Source organism: Ipomoea nil, unplaced genomic scaffold (genome assembly GCF_001879475.1).
Source record: "Ipomoea nil cultivar Tokyo-kokei standard unplaced genomic scaffold, Asagao_1.1 scaffold1026, whole genome shotgun sequence".
In the NCBI taxonomy this organism is placed as follows: domain Eukaryota; kingdom Viridiplantae; phylum Streptophyta; class Magnoliopsida; order Solanales; family Convolvulaceae; genus Ipomoea; species Ipomoea nil.
The window spans coordinates 1166989-1187979 of NW_017617454.1; the positions used below are offsets into that span (position 1 = coordinate 1166989).

At 34.3% G+C, this 20991-nt stretch overlaps 2 protein-coding genes across 5 annotated transcripts; both read right to left on the minus strand.

Moving 5' to 3' along the window:
* Positions 1-1341: 1341 nt before the first annotated feature.
* Positions 1342-4316, minus strand: LOC109180445 (uncharacterized hydrolase YugF-like). 2 transcript variants are annotated; one of them, XM_019330034.1, is made up of 11 exons: positions 4066-4316; positions 3636-3946; positions 3328-3422; positions 3134-3231; positions 2998-3047; positions 2766-2861; positions 2502-2591; positions 2298-2390; positions 2056-2151; positions 1846-1911; positions 1400-1759 (listed from the first exon to the last, which is right to left on the minus strand). In XM_019330034.1, the coding sequence occupies exons 2-11, from the start codon at positions 3858-3860 to the stop codon at positions 1592-1594; spliced, it is 1077 nt and encodes a 358-aa protein (XP_019185579.1). In that variant the 5' UTR covers positions 3861-3946; positions 4066-4316; the 3' UTR covers positions 1400-1591. The 2 variants fall into 2 exon arrangements, with proteins under 2 accessions (XP_019185578.1, XP_019185579.1); XM_019330033.1 differs by having other exon boundaries at positions 1342-1759; positions 3636-4082.
* A 12466-nt stretch (positions 4317-16782) lies between these two features.
* LOC109180446 (glycine-rich RNA-binding protein 2, mitochondrial-like) lies at positions 16783-19776 on the minus strand. Of its 3 annotated transcripts, XM_019330037.1 has the most exons (6): positions 19603-19659; positions 18653-18790; positions 18503-18571; positions 17967-18073; positions 17410-17554; positions 16783-17367 (listed from the first exon to the last, which is right to left on the minus strand). In XM_019330037.1, exons 1-6 carry the CDS (start codon positions 19619-19621, stop codon positions 17015-17017), a joined length of 831 nt encoding a protein of 276 aa, XP_019185582.1. In that variant the 5' UTR covers positions 19622-19659; the 3' UTR covers positions 16783-17014. The 3 variants fall into 3 exon arrangements, with proteins under 3 accessions (XP_019185582.1, XP_019185581.1, XP_019185580.1); XM_019330036.1 differs by lacking the exon at positions 19603-19659 and adding an exon at positions 19671-19776 and having other exon boundaries at positions 16783-17554; XM_019330035.1 differs by having other exon boundaries at positions 16783-17554.
* Between the last annotated feature and the right edge of the window lie 1215 nt (positions 19777-20991).

Below are 20991 nucleotides of genomic sequence, written 5' to 3' on the forward strand. Positions count from 1 at the left end.
TATTGCTAGAATTAAGGGGAACACTTTACTTGTATTGATGATCAATTATAGATAGTTTGGATCTATAAACTAGTACTTGCTTTGTATGTTATTATGAATTATGATTCTAAAAATGATGAATTAATGTAATTAATGTGGGTTGCCAATAATAAATAAGAACATTGCTAACCACAATATCCCAAATTCATCTTTCCTTCTTCTTCTTCTCCCAAAAGGTTAAATCTCAAACCCCAAGACCCACACCCCGACCCGACAGAGCATTTTGGAGGATGTAAATCACGGTGACTCAACGGCTCAACAGTCAGGGTCAAATGCCACAAGGGATATGTCAACTTTGGGCATAATTCAACATTGCCATTGCAAATGTTCGAACTTTGGTATCTTATTTCAAATACTATCTACTGAACTAGTGAACTAAACTCGTGCGGGCAACCATAGACAACCTAGGCTATAAAGTGTCTATTAACTTTAGTGGGTTGAGCAGTCGACTATAGACATCATAGACTGGTTTACCCTTTGCTGGCTAAGGGCGGCCTTCACCTAAACCGTACATTCAGGTAATGGATGCGGGTTTCTTCATAAATGAAAAAGAAGATTTGTAATCATTATAAATAAAATAATTATTTGGTGAATGAAATGCAATTGTTGCATGGGTATCGACACCCCAGTGGTAAGGGTGTGAAAACTTCGATTAATATCGATTAACTGACCGAATTACGGTTAATCGTTTTTAACCGATAAAATTCAGTTAACTTAATGATTAATGAATTTACAGCATTTCGGTTATTAATTAATTAAATTCGAGATGGTCAGTTAACCGAATAAACCAAATGATTAATTGAATATACACATATATGTGCGTGTATTTATTTATATTTATAATTTCAAAAGTTAGTTAAAAAATTTAATTTAATTTTAAGGATTTCAAAATTTAGTTTTTAAAAAATTGGTTAACCGACTGAGTAACTGAAAAATAGTTTGGTTCGATTAATCCTGTAACAGAAACTTCAGTTCGGTTAACGGTTAAATATTTAGAAATTTCGATTAATTCAATTATGTTAACCAAATCTACATCTCTACATGTCGCGGGTTATAAGGATTAGCCCACGGGTTACACAGCCTCCCCCATCCCCCTGCCCGTGCCGTGGGTCAGGCCCCTATGGCCTTCTCCAATCCACCGCGTTTCGATAGCTCTAATACACTAGTACCAACACCCCTACAATAAACTAGTCCAATTAAGTCTCGATTATTCTATCTGAACCCATGCTTAAACGACTCAAACCTTTATGCTTGAGCTAACATCTTTTCGTACTCTTATCCATATTCAATACAAAGAACTGAAAAGAGAACTTTAGTTGCCATATGAACACAGAGAGCAGGGAATAGCCAATAGTTGGTGTTAAATAAAGTCAGCTATCAAATACATGAATGCTCCACCAGAACAGCAATATCTAATCACTTATTGTTTTTGCATACATGACTGCAGAATATCCACCACACACTCCCTAGAAACAGATGGTATCAGAGGAGGAACAGACACACTTTACCTAGAGCAAAGAGAGTTGTAACTTGTAAGAGTGGACTGCGCTATCTATAAATCTTCTTTAATTTTACAGTATGATTCCACACAAGTATCTTCGTCTCCTCGAGCAAAATCAGCAATCAGCTTTGCAACCGAGTGTGGTTCTTCAACGTGGGGAAGATGCCCAGAATTTGGAATCTGATGCACTATGGCATTTGGTAGTTCTCTGCATAATCTCTGTATGGAATGCCACAAACATGGTCAGAAATAACGTGATAAAACGACTCCATTACTGAGAGATAAGGGAAGTTTTTGAAACTCACCATTGCAAGCTCATTGCTGACTAACTTATCCCGCATGCCCGTTATGACTAGTGTTCTTTGATTCACCTGTCCATTTGGAACCATTAGCAACAATAAATCGATAGGTATTCTAATTTTCTTGGGAAAAGAAGAAGGAAATATAGTGATTATAAGTATGATAAGTATAGTTACTGCACCATAAAGCGTGGAGACGTAAAGATAACCGAGTACCTTTTTAATTTGATGAACAACATTATAACCCCCACTGAGCATGAAATTGACCATAGCATCTTCCCACCAAGGTAAGAGACAGTGCAGTCGCCCCACCTGACGATTGATAACAGAAAACAGCTTCATTAAACACTTCACATGATCCATGTGGCGGTCCACTTTCTTCGTCAACCATAAACTGAATTACTGAAGAATTTAATAATGATAACAACCACTCTTTCCCGATGGTATCACATGCTTACATTGGTCCAGTCCAAGGTAGTAGATAGAGATAAGCCATCAAAACACTGTAACTTAGCATAGATCCGCAACGGGATGCTCTTCAACAAGGAGACCTGAACAAGATAACTTCTTAGCTAAAAATTCGACGGGATGAATGAACTAGAAGAACCAAAATTTGCAAAATAATTCCGGTTTCCTTGAATTCTAGGTGTCAAGTGTTTTACCCCGCCATATGCCACCATTTTAGGCAGCTTTGTCATAAATCCAGTTCCTTCTCCATAAACGCTTGCATTTATCAGAACCAGTTTATGAACCTGCATAGTAACGGGCTATAGCTCAACTAATTTACAAACAGCTTGATTACCAAAAAGAATCACGAAAAGTTCAAATTTTAGACTGAATGAGCAAATTTTGAGGGTAACCGATCTATCCAACCTTGACTAGATAGAAAGATGGTATGATTGAAGAGGGAAATGGAGAATTCTTACAGCTTCGGGAAAATTGACTGCAAAATCAATCGCGACTGCTGCACCAAGGCTTGGACCGACCAATATCATAGGCCTTTTAATGTAAGACTTCCATAGCTATCATGTGGTCGAGGGATTGGAGAGGGCAAAATTAGTAAAACTCACTATCAGAGTATCAGTGCAGATATGTGCAAACACAAAATGTTGATTAGAGATCCAAGACTTTCAAGAAAGCCACTAGATTGAACAGAACCTGGTAAAGATGGTATCTTTTTGATGCAGCATCACAGGTTGGACGTCTTTCTGTAATGGCAAGAGAAGAACAACATAAAGAACAAAAACAAACAAGACGAACACGTTGACACCAAAGTAAGGCAAGAAAACAAAACCTAAATCGGAGAAACCCCATCCAAGAATGTCGATCGCCCAAGCCTCGACACCAGTATCCTCGAGCAAGGGATACGTGCGCCTCCACTCCAAGCATGAGCTGAGTTCATAGAGTGAAGAAAACAAATAAGACCCACCAATCACTGAAGCCAAGTGTCAATTGAAACATTTTAAAAGAGTATTAGCATATACATACCTGTCAAAACAGTGAAGAAGGACAACTGGTTCCTTGTCACCTTGTATCACAGGCTTAATACAACTGCTCATTATACTACTCTCAGAGAACCCAACCTGCAATATTATCATCAAAATTTCAGTCTCATTGCAAGGGAAAAAGATGTGTCTATGCAAAATTTTAGCCATATCCTATTCCCATTGAGTTAGCACAGTAAAAACAAAATTTCAGAAATATATGAAATGAAGAAGATAAGCAAAACCCAGTGCGACCTAATACTCAAATTTCTCGAATGTTAATTCCAAATACAATGTGGAATTTAGAGAAACCTGAACAGGAAGCCTCTGGATTCTCCGGGCCAAGCTCCGAGCAAAAGGGTCTTTGATTTCGTGAACCTCCTTGGGGAGAAACAGCGGAAAACCACCACCGCCGGCGACACCAACGCCGTCCACATTCCCTCCGGGCAATCTCGAGCCTGGAATCTCCAGATCCATCACGCTTCGGGTGCCCCATTTCCCTCCACCCGGAGCAGAACCCAACATCAAAGATATCATCTTTTCGGCCGACCCTCACCCAACACACAAGTACAGTTCCCGAATCCTCTAACCCCGAAACTTCACACTCAATGCCAAAAAGAACCCTGAAATGTGGAAGCAACTAAGAGGGGGAAGTGACAATAGATAGACAGATTAGGCAGACGCACGTTGCAATGTTGCATGGCCAGAGAGAACTATCAGCTCTCTCTTATAGCACACTTACCTAGGAGAAGTGACAGTGTTAATACCGAACAATTAACGGGCTAATATAGTTATATAATACAGTTAACTACGGAGGAGTAATATGAGGTGGCCGGCGACGGTGATCGGTCTCTGTACGACGGGGCCTTGATTTGGAAAGTTTTGGACAAGGTCATGATGAACCTGAGAACTGAGAGGTACTTAAAATTGATTGATCAAACAGTGACCATTAATAATACCAATGACTCATGGGCACTCAATTCTTTAAATTGACTCGCATTTTAATAATGTTTGCGAGGACTCAATCCTTAAGCTATCAAATTGTACGGCTATGGATATTATTAGGACTCAGATATAGATATTTCTACAAAGTTGTGTCTAACATATTATCGTACATGCAATTCAATACTTTTTTTTTAACATATTTACAATTATAACTTATTTTCAAAATAGAATAATAATAACAACACCAACAACTATATAATACTCTGTGGTAGCTACTTACACCCATTCAAGGGTGCGTTAATCTAACAACATAATTATATAATTGATGAAGATCGAGGAAAAATAGGGAGGGCGGGGTGTTGGGGGAGGGGGGAAGCAAAGAAAAAAAAAAAAACATTAAAGAACGCTCCCAACAACAAATGTTGTTTTCATGCACTAATATAGTTTAGTGTGTGTGTTCACGAAAACTCGTCACTTGCATAAGAATATCTTCAATAATAGAATTTTTTTTCCATGGTTTTTATAAGCTACATGTTATGGTGGTGAGAGAAAGTAAGAAAAAGAAAAAAGAAAAAATTGTTATGGTTAACTAGCCCGTTGGCATCATTCTTCCAAAAGTTTGAACCCCCAACCCTAAGGGCCTCCCACACCTCGACCCAACAGAGCATTTGGGAGGATGTAAATCATAGTAACTCAACTGAACATGAACCATAGAGGCTAGACCTTTACTCGCTGCGCACAAGGAACCCCCTCACTTTGAGAGGTAGCTCCCACACTGCCGCTAGTTAACTAGCCCGTTGGCATCATGATTAGAGGACAAGTTTCTTCTCCTTTTTTTTTTTCTTCTCTTTATAGGCCCACAAAAAATCCAATTTACTGCAAAATCATTTTCATTTTTCTACTCTCTCCGCTAACCTCCATATCATCCCCTATATCATTCATGTCATATACAACACCAAGAGAAAAACATTGATAGCATTGCTCCAATCATCTATTCTTTCTCATATTGTGTCTCTCTGCCACATTGCCAAAAATCACTATTATGGTTGTTATAGGTCAAATATAACTTTATGATATAATAGTATCATATTACACTTTTATAACAACAATAAGTTAAAATATATATATATATATATATATATATATATATATATATATTAAAGTTAGCAATTAACTTTATAACACAATTGAAGGTGATAGATATATTGGAAATACATGGCCCAATAATAGGGAGCCTGGTCTAGGAGTGCATAACTCGAGCAGCCCAAGAATATAATTTGAGCGGTCCAAGAAGGGTTCAGGACTCGAACTCTGCCTCCGGGCCCGAAATGGTACGTGGGCCTTGACTTAGTTTCATGGCCCACTATGTCAACCTTGATTTAGTCTTATGGCCCACCATGTGTCTAGCTATAATGGTTGGGTTTATTTCTTGTATAAGTATTCATTATCTAGCCTAGCCAAAGGATATTCAATACCATTACAACACGTTCTTTGTAATATCTTTATTAATTCATCCAATACTACTACGATTCTATGTGTTTATATCTATTTTATCCATTTACATATTTTAAGCGAGATTATTGATCCCTGTAATTACATATATACCGGGTCAATTTTCTCCATCAGAAGGAATGACTCAAATGATAACATATACTCCGTACAATACAACTCACTAGAAAGAGATTCATATTACTCTAGGTAAGTTCATATAATAACTATTTAAATTTATATTTATTAATTACTTATATATAAATTAATAAATCTCATCGCAATGTATTAAATTTTTTTTGAAAGTCAACCTGGCGGTTGTATTTATAGAAGAGTTAAAATAGAGTCTGGTGGAACATTGTCCCAGTACATAGCAGTATTGAAACTAAGTGCTGAAGTAGCTAATGTATGAGCTAATAAATTCTGTAATCTAGGAATGTAAAGCACTGAACAATAATTAAAGGTAGACATATAGGTTCTGCAACTATCGATAGCATAACCTAAATGCGAGCGTAACGTGGCCGGTGGCCCAGATAAGTAGCACTGAAGCTGTTGATAATCCGTATGAATCTGTATAGATAGTTCATTCCTCCTTTTAAGCCATGATAAAACCTCTTTGCATGCCAAAGTCTCGGCCATGAGCGAATTTTAATATTAATCCATAAACTACTGTAATATTCATACTACTACTTTTTTATTTCAAAATAAACTGATATGAACATATACAACGCAGTATATTATAACTAGGCCGAAAAATACTTGATGTACTCCCATTTTAAACTCTCAACTTGTACTCCTTTTCACATGCTCTTGATGTAGACATTTTTCTATGGACCTACATGATGAAAATAACCAATTCTAGATTACCATCTCAAAAAATATAAATGAGGGAGTAAATTTTGAGAGTCTATGTAGTAGAACTCTAACTAGCCCAGCACTAAAAAAATACTCCGTACAAAATAGACAGAATCACATCTGTTTTTTTAACGGTGTCATCATTATAATTTTGTCAATCACTTTTATATGAAATAAATAGTCTTCAATTTTTTCACTCCCAATCAAATGTCTTCATCAATCAATCAATCATTCATAAAATTACAATCCAAATTCAATCACTCAATCCATATGCTATTGAATTGTAAGGCTATCGATATTTCTACAATGTCTTTGAAGTGAGTTGTGTCTAACATATTATTGTACATACAATTCAATTTTTTTTTTTTAAACATATTTACAATTTTAACTTATTTTCAAAATATTTCTATAAAAAAACTTATTTTCAAAATATAGTAATAATAATAATAATAACAACGACCGCAACTATATAATACTCTGTGGTAGCTATTTACACCCTTTCAAGGGTGTGTTAATCTAAGAACGTAATTATATAATTTTTGTCAGATTTTTTCATACCAAGTAATATAAATAGGGGGTAAGAGAGGGGGGGGGGGGGAGAAAAAAAAAAGCAAAGAAAAAAAAATTAAACAACGCTCCTAGCAACAAACGTTGTTTCATGCACCAACATAGTTGTGTATGTGGGTGCATTGCTCACGAAAACTCACTTGCATAAGAATATCCTTAAAAACATGATATTTTCTTTTCATGATTTTTATAAGCTACATGTTATGGTGGTGAGAGAAAATAAGAAAAAAGAAAAGGGAAAATGTTATGGTTAACTAGCTCCGTTAGACGCGTTCTCTGTGCATCACGGTTAGAGGACAAGTTTTTTTTCTTTTTTCTTTTTTTTTTACTCATAGACTCCACAAAAAATCTGATTTACTGCAAAATAATTTTCATTTCTCTACTCTCTCCTCTAACCTCCATATCATTCATGTCATATACAAAACCAAGAGAAAAACATTGATGACCTTGCTCCAACCATCTATTCTCTCTCATATTGTGTCACTCTGCCACGTTAGTAAAAATTTAACAAAAACTCAACAAAAACCCATATTAATGGTTGTTATAGGTCAAAACCATCAACTATAATGTTATGATTTGAGAGTATTATATTACATTTTTATAACAACAATAAGTTAAAAATTCAATACAAATACCAAAAATATATAATAAAAAAGTTAGTAATTAACTTTATAGCACAATTAAAGGAATGAATCAAATGATAACACACATAATACAACTCACCAGAAAGAGATTCAAATTACTCTAGGTAAGTTCATATAATAACTAATTTAATTTATGTTTATTATTATTATTTTTGGAAAATCATGTTTATTAATTTTTTTTTTTGAAAATTCATGTTTATTAATTACTTATATATAAATTAATAAATCTCATCACAATATCAAAATAGACTGATATAAACATATACTATATCGTAACTTAATCAGTAGCACTAAAAAAATCCAAAATAGACGAAACACATTTATTTGTTTTTAGGGGTGCCATTATAATTTTGTCAATCACTTTTTATGTGAAAAAAATAGTCTTCATTTTTTCACTCCCAAACAAATGTCTTCATCAATCAATCATTCATCAAATTACAATCCAAATTCAATCCTCATTTAAAAAATCGTGAAATGAATCAAAGCAACGCCCAATAATATAGATATTTTGATGTGTTATTATATTGCATCTGTACAATCATTATTGTGTGGACCATAATTCACAAAGTTATAAACCATGATTCAAAAAACATAAAATATACAGAATATTATTCTAACGCGTAAAGTACATTATTCAAACTTATAAAATACACTATCTTACCTTTGAAATTTCATTATTCTAACACATAAAGTACATTATACATTATTCTAACACAAAATATATTATTCTAACTCATAAAATACATTATCTTACCCTAAAAATTTCATTATTCTAACACATATAAAGTACTTTATTCTAGCACAGAAAATACATTATTCTAACTCATAAACATATTATCTTACCCCATAATGTTCATAATTCTAACACGCTTGCAGAGCAAGAATTTTTTTAAACATCAAAACGACGTCGTTTTGGACCGTGGTCCACACAACTATGAGTATTGTTGAAAAAAGCGTTAGGCAATCCTCGGACGCTTGGGGGCGCATAGGCGCCTGTGTATTTTTTTTTTAAATATTTATTTTTTTTTTAATATTTCAAGACTTGATAATTACGGAGTATAAATTATTTAATACTTTATTAGTTAATATTAAAATATTAAATATTAACCTAAAAAACATTTAGAGTTTGAACCATTTAGGGTTATTTCACTAAAAACGATGTCATATTTGAGTAAAATAACTCATTTAAAAAAAAAAAAAAAAAAAAAAAAAAGAGGAAACAATAACTAATCAGTTTAGTCGGTACCTGGGAGGTCTAGGAGGTCACCTAAACCACATATTATGGTGATACGCTAGGCGGTCTTCAAGTGCCTAGCACCTAACCTAGGCGTCGATTAATTGGTGTCTAGACGAGATTTTTGCGACACTGACGATGAGTGTAAGAATATAGTTTCCGTCTTTATTTTTATCCCTTCCCACTTGCTCATCGACCCTACTAAGGAGTATAATTTTTTTTAATCTCCCGTGCACACAGGAAATGTTCAAAGATAGGAAATCGTTGTCTTCAGTTAATTCTATTGTCAAATTAATACTTTAGTACGAGTACTATTTTTAGTATTTAAGTACAAAATTCTTAATTTAAAGTATCAAATTCAAATATTACAGAAAACGAAAGGAATTCCAGTAGCTTTCAGCTTCTCAAAATTCTGCTTCTACTCTCTTCTTTATCAACTAGTGTTCACTGCTTTGTTCTGTTTGCCGGGTTCCTTATTTAGGTGCTTAAACAAGGAATCGTAGCACGTTTTATCCTGGGAAACCTAGGCTACAACGCTCCTAGCACTTGTGGGAGGTAGCAAATAAGGTTTTAAGGAAAAGAACTTTGTGATCGAACTCGTGCTAAACCTATATCCAAACACTCCACCTTTTCCTTCCCATATAATATTAATCTTTTCGTAGGATTATTATTTTTGGGATTTTTCAACCATATTACCCAACATTATGTACATAAGACCACAAATTATGTACCTAAAACATATTTGAAAAATAAGTAAATATATAACATGTGTATTTGTCTTGTGTTGTGATTTTTTGTATCTTGCGTTATGAAATTCTGTACCTTATGAATATAAATTCTGTACATCGTTGTTTCGATTTATCGTCTATAATGCAATATGAACCTTGGTTCATGATATAAATTGCCATGAAGAAACTTTTATAAGCCAAAGTTCACACTTTAACTCAAGTTTTAAATTCTCAAAAAAAAAAAAAAAAAAAAAAAAACTTTTGTTTGAAATTGCGCAAATTCGTAAAGTAGTCGGGCAGTGTAGCAACAAGACGAAGTGGCATGGGCAACTATCGTATTCAGTTTACTACTTTTGACAATTTTAATTAATGTTGTTTGCGGACCACGATTGTCTGGCACGAACCTACAGGTTGGTTCAGTTTTACATATTTGGAGAAGCCGATAAGGTTTGTACACTAAGGTAAACTTCATATTAATTTACACAAGTTTTAATGTTCTTTTTTTTTTTTTTTTTTTTGAGAACAAGTTTTAATGTTCTAGTATATGTATTTCGAAAACAAATCCCTAAGCGATTAAAGCGCGACACGTGTCAATTGACGTGACACGAGCGGCGATCCCTCGCGGCCAACCGTAGGCCCGTAATGCACGCGATCGCTGCGCAATGAATGATTTTTAATTAGCAACTAGCAATGCTCGGACCCCCGAGCTCGATCCACATGACCGGGGCTATATATAGGAGGCTACTTGATAGGGAATACTCATTGGGGGTATGATCGTATATCTGCTCGGTATATACTCTGTATATCGTGAGGGACACTTCTCGATTGTATCCGACCCTATTGGGGTCCGACTCAAACCACGCTAAGGCGTAAATCTATTCCCCTAAGGTTACTAGTCGTTGTACAATGCACCCTAAGCCCGAGAGGAATTCCCGACCTTAACGCTGAAACCAGTTTTCCCGAGCTCAAAACCTTCTACATTTAGTGGATAAACACAACTAATATTGTCGTACCTGATCACATCATAATAAGATATATCAGGAACCTCTTTGCATGTTGATGTATCGTTGACGCCTTCAACATTCTCAGTGCATGCGGGACACTTGGCTAACATGCCGAGCCCCCGACATGTGTCCCCTCCAACCTTCTATATAAGGTGCATTTAATGCTTTAAGGAATGACTTTTGGGTTTTCATTCTTATTCTACCTAAACTCGGGTACGTCTGACTACACATACGACTACCCGAGACCAAATATGGTTTAGTACAATACCCCAGTGTATTTACCACCACATCAACATTGTATCTAAAGTAAATGCTTTATAGGCTTAAGATGCAGAGGGTTTAAACTTGGTGCATCATATTAATGTCTTCAGCCAAATAATCTCAAATATGACCAAGTTTATGTCAATATTGAAGATGAAGAAAAGGCGATGATATTGCTATGTTCACTACTTCTTTCATTTGAACATCTAGTGACTACTCTTACGTACGGAAAAATCACGATAAAATGCAATGAGATCTCTGCAGTCTTGCTGGTCATAATCAACGCAAACAGCATGCAGTGGAGGGCTCTGTTGGTTATAGTTTGTATACTAAAGGGAGTCAAGATCGTGGAAAGAAGCCAGTGAAGGATAATTCTAAGAGAGACTCAAGGTTTATGTTTAAAAATAGCAAGAAAACTAGGTGCTACAAGTGTAAAGAGTTTGAGCACATTGGAAGAGATTGTCTAAAGTTGAAGAAGCAGGAGGCTATGAACGTGGTACATGCTGATGACTCAGATTATAGTGAAGGTGATGTTCTAGCAGTTACTAGTGACAAGATCCAACATTGTTTAGACTTGCTAAATGTTTCCAGATGCTAGATGAGCATGTGAGGGGTGCTGTAGTGATGGGTAGCACGGATGTTGGGTGGGGTGAGAAACCGGGCAAGCCAAAATGAGATTATCTCTCCTCCATGTAAGCCAAAAAAACTCACAAAAATCATTGTTGGCGTTGTTTTTATGAAATTATTTGTAATTGGTTAACTAGTTAAGTTGTGCATCATCAAGACCTAGGGCTTAGTTTACTTCTTCATTAACCATGGTATTTATAGTTATACACTTGTACTAACTTATAAGATTATAAAATCAAGTTAGTCCAAAATGAGTCCCTCTATTTTATTTTATTCTTCTTTTACTCTAGCGTTATCAATTATCAACTAATTATGATATCATTATCGACAAAAACATAATTGTAAGACTATATTATTATTATTATTATTAACCCCCCTTAGTAGACAATGTTACACTGTTGTTTAAATATCATATTCAATCAAAAATTAAAATATAAATGTAACATCAATCTAAAACATTAAACAATGTTACAGTGGCCTCGAAACTTAACTCAATGACTCAAGAGTTATTATGGAAGGCTTGCTCAGCGGTGAGGTGAAGATTCGATTCCCACGAAAGATATAAGGAATCATTAGGAAACGCAAAACCCAAAAAAATTACTAGAAGTGATGAAAATCCCATGTGCAGAAATTAAAGACTGACGCAATTCACAATTTACCTTCTCTAACACGCTTGGATAGAAGTTTTGGGAACTTAGGATTAGTCTAGCATAAATTGAGAAACTTTATATATAATTAATAACAATTATAAAAAGATGTTGCCAAAGACATTGTAGTCAAGCGGCACAACTGTTGCTCAACCTCATTGAAGGTAAGTTGAGAAAGTATGTATGGACAACTTTTGAGTCTGAGCAGTACTGAAGAATGATAAAAAGAGTTGTACTACATGTCTACATGTACTCCCAAATCTTACTCCCTGATATGGCGAGATATGATGAGTTATTTTTTTCATGTTGGCCCCTGTAAAAGTGTCAACATCAATATTTTAAGTGTGGGAGTAAAAACTGAGAGTACATGTAGCATTTTCTTAATATAATCTAATAAAAATATAATAAGTCTCAATCAAAGTTATATCCCTCATTTATGTTCATGTTTTTTATGCTAATCATTTTGTACATTGTGCTTTTAGAGTTGTACTATATAATTTTTTGGACAAAAATACTCATACCATTATAACTTTCATTATCTTTTTTATTATTGTTACCATGCACATGCATTCACCATATATTTTTTTTTTATATTTTTAATAATATTTGTAAATATTATATCTTGAATTATTATAATAAATAAATTTGATTTCATATAATTTTAATTAATATAGATTTGTTAATTATTTTAAATAACAAATATTTAGCATATATTTTTGAGCATATAAAAGACTAGTAAAAATGATAAAAGCGATGTTATAGTGTTGGCAAAACATCACATTCAATCAATCAATTCTTCCAAACTTCTCGTACGACTACCAACCATCATATCATACTTGGGAAGAATAAAATACCATACTCCTTTTTTAATTTTTTTTTTTGAAGAATAAAATATCATACTTTTAAGTTTTTTTTTTTTTTTTTTTTTTTTTTGAAACCACATACTTTTAAGCCTATTACTCCTTATATTTTATTCAATGTGTTGGTACAAGATCATATTCAATCAATCAATCCCCAATACATCATACCAGACCTTATTTTTACATCATTAAATTTATATAATTTTCATCATTTTTTTACATCTCAATAATATTCTCTCACTTTAAAAAATATTCTCACTTTTAATAAAATAAATAAATATGTGTATATAATAATAAGAAAAATAGAAAAAGTAAAAAAAAAAAAAAAAAGAGTATAGGAAAGCTGCCAAATGACAGCTGCAGCTTTCCTTGTCTTTTGCAACAAAAAAATAAAATTATTTTACACCCTTGCAAAGTCAATATTTGATGGTTAAGGAGAACCTAATATTATAGTTTTAAGCCTATTATATTTCATGGAATGTCATTCACACGCCGGGAGAAGTTGAGGCGATTGTTATCCACGAAGCTTTAAAATGATTGAAGGACATTTAATATGATCACATCCAAGTGAAATTCGACTATCTTCAAGTCGTTAATGGGATTCTCACGCTGAGCTTGCAGTCATATTTTGATCTCATTTTAACTGACATTAGAGAAATAGCTAGGGTCTTTCCTAACATATATATGCTTTGTGTTTGCTAAACAATTTGCGAACATAGTTGCCTACTTACTTGCTCGGGACGCCTTGCTCAAATTTGATCATGTTGACTCATTTTATGTTCCTTTTCCTTTCATTGTTCATGCTCTGAACTTGGATCTTAATATATATATATATATATATATATATATATATATATATATATATATATATATATGCTTTTTCCTTAAAAAAAACAACTAATATTTGTTGTCTTTAATCAAAGTATACGAATTATAATTATCATTATTATTGTGGTTTTCTCACTAAACTACTATTATACTTGAAGACATTAATTTCAATTGATTATACATAATAAGGTATTATTTATTTTCTTTAATAAGTCAGCCCTTTAGCATTAGTCAAATAAATTAACTATTTTACCAAAAAAAAAATAAAAATTGTTAGATTAACCAATAAAAAATCGCCCAGTTTCAATTATATCGATAATAACGATTAATCAGTCAAATTTTGATCTGATCAGTTATGAAAATTCAGTTAAAATTTTACTCTGTAATTATTAACTGAAATCGATCGAAACTAACCAATACTCACCCTACATAAAACAATGTACACCCACAGATAGCGACTATAGAATTTTCACGTAACTCAAAAGAAAATTATTCAAGTGATAATATCACTATATTGGAAAAACCATTTCATTAATTTAATCGTATTGCCCAGCGACCACCCGCAGATATGAAATACCTACATGTTAAATAAAAGAAGGCATTCTAGCAAAGAAAGGCAGGCAGGCTCTGCAAGTCTTCAACCCTTCATAATGGCAGAACCAGAGTACGGTGACAATGACACTTTGACAGCGCATAGAAATATTTTGTGGGCGAAGGATATTACTATTGTCTATTCCTATCCATGCACATGCGTCCCTATACTAGGAACCAAATCACACTTCTATAATTCTTAACTTTCTCGTTACTTTTATCAAAATATCTATATTTGATCATAATATTATTGTAGTATGATAATTTTTATCATTCGTCAACAAAATGGTTAAAATATCGTTAAATAGCAAGATATTTTTGTCATTTTTATATAAAGTGAGTTGACCCGTTATATTTTTATGTTTATTTTTTTGAAAAAATTCATAATTGAAGACCGAAATGCATTTGTATTTAACCGTATTAAAATTATTTTATTGATAGAGAATAAAAAATAATCGTGGCACAATAATACTAGGATTAAATGTGAATGTTTCAATAAAAAATGATTAAAAATACTACCACATATAAATTTAAGATAAAAAAATAGAATTATATTATATATGGTGCATCAACATCCACGTATATTAGTGTATACCAATGTACAAATTAAACCACAAATAAGTTTCATGTGGTCATGTTCTCAAAAAAAAAAAAAAAAAAAGTTTCATGTGGTCAGCAGTTTGATTTTTTAAGGAATGCAAAACGTTGAGATTTTTCCCTTCCTAAACGTGGCGCTCTTGTCACAGTAAACCTGTCCCACAAACTTAAATGCAGTAGGTGAACACTATTATCAACTGAAAAGCACTGTTGTGCTAGGCACTCCTAGACCGAGGCGAATTACTCTCTAAGTGACCAGCCGCTCAAGTGCCAACTCATATCAGTCCACATGTTTCTATAAGTCCGTGTGGACATATCCAATCCATTAAAATGTTAAAAAATTAAAATAAAATTTTTTTAAATATCGTATTCCCTGATTTCTCACTATAAATGTTGTGGGATTTTAATTAATTTGCTACCAATTAGAACTGTACGAACATTCTCATCAATTTGGAGCGGGCATTCTCAGCAACTGTGCATCAGAAGCATGGTTAGAACACATACAAATTTATGTGTGCAACTGAGCAAGTACACATCATATCCATGGTATGCACGCGGACAGATTTACAGGTGGAACTAAGCAACCACTCATCAAAATCATGGTGTGCATGCGTATAGCTCTACATGAGCAAATGTACAAGTTTGTTTTAAGCATGCTACAAATTAGAACTATACGGGCATTCTCATAAATTTAGAGCGAACATTCTCAACAACTATGCATCAGAAGCATGGTGTGCATGAGTTTAGTTTTACGTGTGCAAATCAACAACTGTGTATGCGTTTAGTTTTACGTGAGCAACTGTGCATCAAAACCATGGTGTGCACACGTACAAATTTACATGTGCAACTCAGCAATTGCGCATAAGATCCATAGTGTGAACGCATACAAATTTACGTGTGCAATTGAGCAACCGTGGTGTGCCACAAAAACACCCTAAAAAACAATGGTGAATGCGCCAACAAAAAGGAGAGTACCGCAAAACAACCATATACCAATAAGAAAAAAAGCTCTTATAATCCTAGTCATTCAAAATACAAATTCAATGGATATAACTTGTCCACACAGACTCATGGGAACAAGTGAACTCACTTGATCATTGGCATATATATATATATATATATATATATATATATATATATATATATATATATATAATAAAATGAGACAACATCTTCTCGTGAGACTGTGAAACACAACATTAATGCACACAGACTAGAGTTTGTACAATTTACACAACATGAATGCACACAATCTACTGTGTCTGTATTCCTATGGTAAACTGTGTGCATTCATGTTGTGTCACACAATCTCATAGAAAAATGTTGTCTCACCGGAATATTAGCTTATGTATATACATAATATGATATACACCGACACACGTGCACTGTTTTTTTTTTTTTCCTATAATTAGCCGCCTAGGTGCTACTCTACCGCCCGACTAGCGCCTACTGCAACCGTGCTGAAAAGTAAAAATCCATGAATACTACCTACCTCAATTCCGAGTTAGTAGTCTTGTGGTTTTGCTTGGTTACCCCCTCTATGCGGGGAAGTAGGAGTCTGGTTCTTGGAATGTTGCAAATCTGCAAAAATGTTTCCTTTGATTGCGTCAAGGTCTAGCTCGATGCCAGTCTGCCAGAGAATAAATCTAAACAACAAGGTCAATTAAAGTTTTCTTAATTTTTGCACACACTGAAGACTAACATTTATCAAACTTGGTAAAGTGCGCAATGTGCATAGCAACACCAAAAGAAGTGACTTATTATGTTTTGTTCCTAGGCAAGCTCAACACAGTATATCATCTATGAAAGATTTCTTCAGCCGCTTTTGTTGGCATAACCATCTGGCTCGTTGTCGTCATCCCTGTAATTCCCGTCCAATGGGTCATGGGTGAAATCTCCAGCAACAGGCTCGGGTATCTCTTGATTTGTGTTCAGCTGTTGCTGGCCTGCACCATAACCTGCTGTCCTATCAAATCCGGTGTTGGCATAACTGTTACCATTATTGCCAATACCACTATTCCCACCATCAAAGTTTCTCTCTTCAGTGGCATAACTGCTGTTATAGCCGACATTGCTCCCATAGTCACTACCAAACCCACCACTGCCGCCATAGTTACCACCTCCACCATATCCACCCGCAACGCTGTTGTAGTTACCACCACCACTGCTGCCATAGTTACCACCACCACCATATCCACCCGCTCCACTGCCATAGCTACCACCTCCATATCCATCCCCTCTGCCATAGTTCCCACCTCCACTTCCATAACTATTGTTTCCATATCCTCCACCACCAAATCCACCACGAGGCTTCTCAGTTGCATAGTTCACCCTAATCCGTCGGCCATGAAGATCCTGTAAAATAATGCAAGAAGAAGAGTCAAAATAAGCGATATAACTTGAAATTATGCAACATTATTCTAAAATAAATTGTCTCATATGAAGCCCATGTAAAGGACTTATAGGTTGATACATGTAAGACTTGGTTGAGTTGAATTGAAATGGCAAATCTTGCTCTAAAGCAGGACAAAAACAGAAGTGGACAAGTAAAAAAGGGAGGGGATGGCCTTCTCTCAAATCTCAACCAAGTCACCAATCTGTCCAAATCCCTACTGCAAAAAATTTCTAGATTACTACGTCTGTAGTGCATCCAGTCTGCTTGTCATACCCAAATTTAACCATAGCCTATTAATATGCTTGGAGAAGGTGCTAACTACAAAAGGAATAATCAACACATTTATAACAATTAACAAAAATGCATTGGCACCTGTCCATCCATGGCCTGCATGGCACTGGTTGCACAATCAGTTGTTGAAAAACTAACAAAGCCAAAGCCTCTGGATCTTCCAGTATCACGGTCCATAATAATCCGTGCTGCAGATAATTTATTTTATCTTAAGTTATATACACTGAACATTTAATAAGATAATTTGAAAAAATGTACTCCATTCAGTAAACGTAAAACCCCATCAATAGGATATCCAACTCCCAACAAGATTGCATAGTTGCATTCTTTTACTAATTATCTTTTTATTCCAATTTACTAATCCATTATGTTCCCACCAGTTTAAGGAGTTGTAAATGTTACCAGCACAGACATGCAACTCAAAAATCAAATAAAATTGATAAGAGGATAATTTCCAAAAAAAATATGAAGCAATATTCATCCTTGGCCTTTTCAATCGTTATTGAGAAGAATGCTTGGATTTCTTAGAAAAAAACATATCTAGACGGCCCAAATGCCATGCTGCAATCAAACTGTGCAAGATAAGACTCTGAATTGCAAATTTAGACTTGGAATACCTTCAAGCACAGTACCAAACTGGTCAAATGTTTCCTTCAAACTTGTTTCATCAGTCCCATAAGAAAGGCCTGCATTAAGAGAATAAACTCACTCAAAAATGTAAAGGAGAATGAACAATTCATTACTAAAGGAAAGTCCAATCTTTTTACCTCCAACAAAAAGCTTTGAAGACGACATGCTTCTATATGCCTGGTACAGGGATGAGTTTGAGTGAGATAACTCAGGATTCATGTGCCTGCTAACTGCCTGTTTGAGCACATTTCCAATTCTATTTGCAAAAGCCATTCCTGATTCCAAGAAGACAGGTTACTGATTTTCAATATCACAGTAGAAACAAAACTTATACAACACTATGATCAAGATACAAAGCAGGTTGCTAAAGATAAGGTGTCTCATCCAATCACGGTTACTAAGATCATACCTGAATTTATTATTCCTGTACTTATCAATTAGACATTCAAGTTTAGAATAAGCCTTAAAGATTTATTACTTCAAAGTTTCAAACTATGCTCCAAGAATGAAGAAATAAACAGGTTCTCAAGTAAAACCACATACCATACCAATCTTTTATATAGCAAAAAAGTGCAAAGAAAGATGAGTGCTAGATGGCTTAAAGCATAAAGCTAAGTGCTTAGCACAACAGTGTTTTAAACGCTTTGACTACGAATACAAGGTTCACAATAATAATGGTTGATTATACAAATAACATGATTGCGCACACTATTTTTAAGCTCACAATGCCAAAAATCCATATTCCATCAGTTGGACAGGACAGAAGAAGGAAATTGAAAACAAATATAAAAAATAAAAAAAAATAAAAAAAAATAAAAAAACAAAAACAAAACAAAACAAAACAAAAATCAGATAACCAAATCAGCACATTTCAGCTCTGCTAATTTTTAAACATGTTCCGGTTCTCCACCAACTTTTCTAACTTTTAACAGTGTAAAACCAGAGAGCAAATTAAATAAACAGACAATCCGCACTATTCAAACACAGAAATGATGAACAGAAAACTGAGGAAAATGAACTCCTTAAACCCTGACTAATCCCGGATAAACAAAAACACGAAATGCGAGGTTAGATCACAAAAATCAACCTGAAATGATCAGGTTCATAGAAAAACAAAGTTATTCAACAGTGTAAGGGATCATAGAAGAATCAGACCTTCGGCGGATCGATAAACCCTTCTCGTTTAACCACCACAGCTCAGGCTTCTCAGAGCTTCCGAGAGCTAAACGGCCTGCAGAAAACGATAAAATATACATACGCCGTTTTTTTCTGAACAGGCCCTTCGGCCTTCCTACTTATTGGACATCGGTAGGCCCACACAACAGAAGTAGCCCATTATCACTGGCCCATACCACACAGTGGCTTAGGCCTTTAGCATTGGCCCATACCACACAGATCCACAGAGGTAGCCCACTAGCTTATAGTTGTCAAATTATGCTATGGACCCGTGTCCACCATGTGCTTAGTGAACACGCTGTAGATTCATAATTTCTATACTGCACATTCATAATTTCTGTACTGTAGAATCATAATTTCTGTAATGTAGATTCATAATTTTTAAACTGTATAGTTATCAAATTATGAACACATAGTTATCAAATTATGAATCTACAGTACATAAATTATGAATGTGCAATATAGAAATTATGAATCTACAGTATAGAAATTATGAATCTATAGTAGAAATTATGAATCTACAGTATAGAAATTATGAATCTATAGTAGAAATTATGAATCTATAGTACAGAAATTATGAATGTGCAGTATAGAAATTATGAATCTACAGTACAAAAATTATGAATGTGCAGTATAGAAATTATGAATCTACATTATAAATTTTATGAATCTACAATATAGAAATTATGAATCTACAGTATAGAAATTATGAATGTACAACGTGTCCACCATACACATGGTGGACACGGGTCCAGGGCATAACGCTCCCTTATAGTTTTAGACTTTTATATTCGAGCAAATACCAATTTTGATCCCACGAGTATTGTAAAATGACAGTTTTGGTCCACATGTTTAATTTTTACCAATTTTCAACCTCGACTATTATTTTAGTACCAATTTTCATCCCACGACTATTGTTTTAGTACCAATTTTCATCCACAACTATTGTTTTATTGCCAAAATTCATCACGCCGGTCACCCCTCCGTTTAAGACATACCGAAATCTAAAATTTTTAAGAGTATTTTCGTCATTTTTCAACTTAAGATCCCAATTTGAGCATGAATAAGGGAGTTAAGCCCTAAAATCTATCCCAAATCGCAGTCTCCTCCACATCCTACCTTAATTTGAGAATGAGAACTGCGAATTGAGATTAATCTTATAGCTTAAATCTATTTATCCATGTTCAAATTGAGATCTTAATTTGAAAATGATGAAAATACCCTTAATAATTTCATATTTAAGCATGTCTTAAACGAAAGCGTGATCGGCGTGATGAATTTTGGTACTAAAACAATAATT

Coding starts and splice junctions, on each gene's coding strand:
- LOC109180445 (XM_019330033.1), bottom strand. CDS start 3,860: ATGATATCTTTGATGTTGGGTTCTGCTCCGGGTGGAGGGAAATGGGGC. Junction 2,152..2,297: donor CTACCTTGGACTGGACCAAT/GTAAGCATGTGA, acceptor ATCAATCGTCAG/GTGGGGCGACTGCACTGTCT. Junction 1,912..2,055: donor TTGTTCATCAAATTAAAAAG/GTACTCGGTTAT, acceptor CCAAATGGACAG/GTGAATCAAAGAACACTAGT.
- LOC109180446 (XM_019330035.1), bottom strand. Junction 18,572..18,652: donor TTCAAAGCTTTTTGTTGGAG/GTAAAAAGATTG, acceptor CTCTTAATGCAG/GCCTTTCTTATGGGACTGAT. Junction 18,074..18,502: donor GTTTGGTACTGTGCTTGAAG/GTATTCCAAGTC, acceptor AATTATCTGCAG/CACGGATTATTATGGACCGT.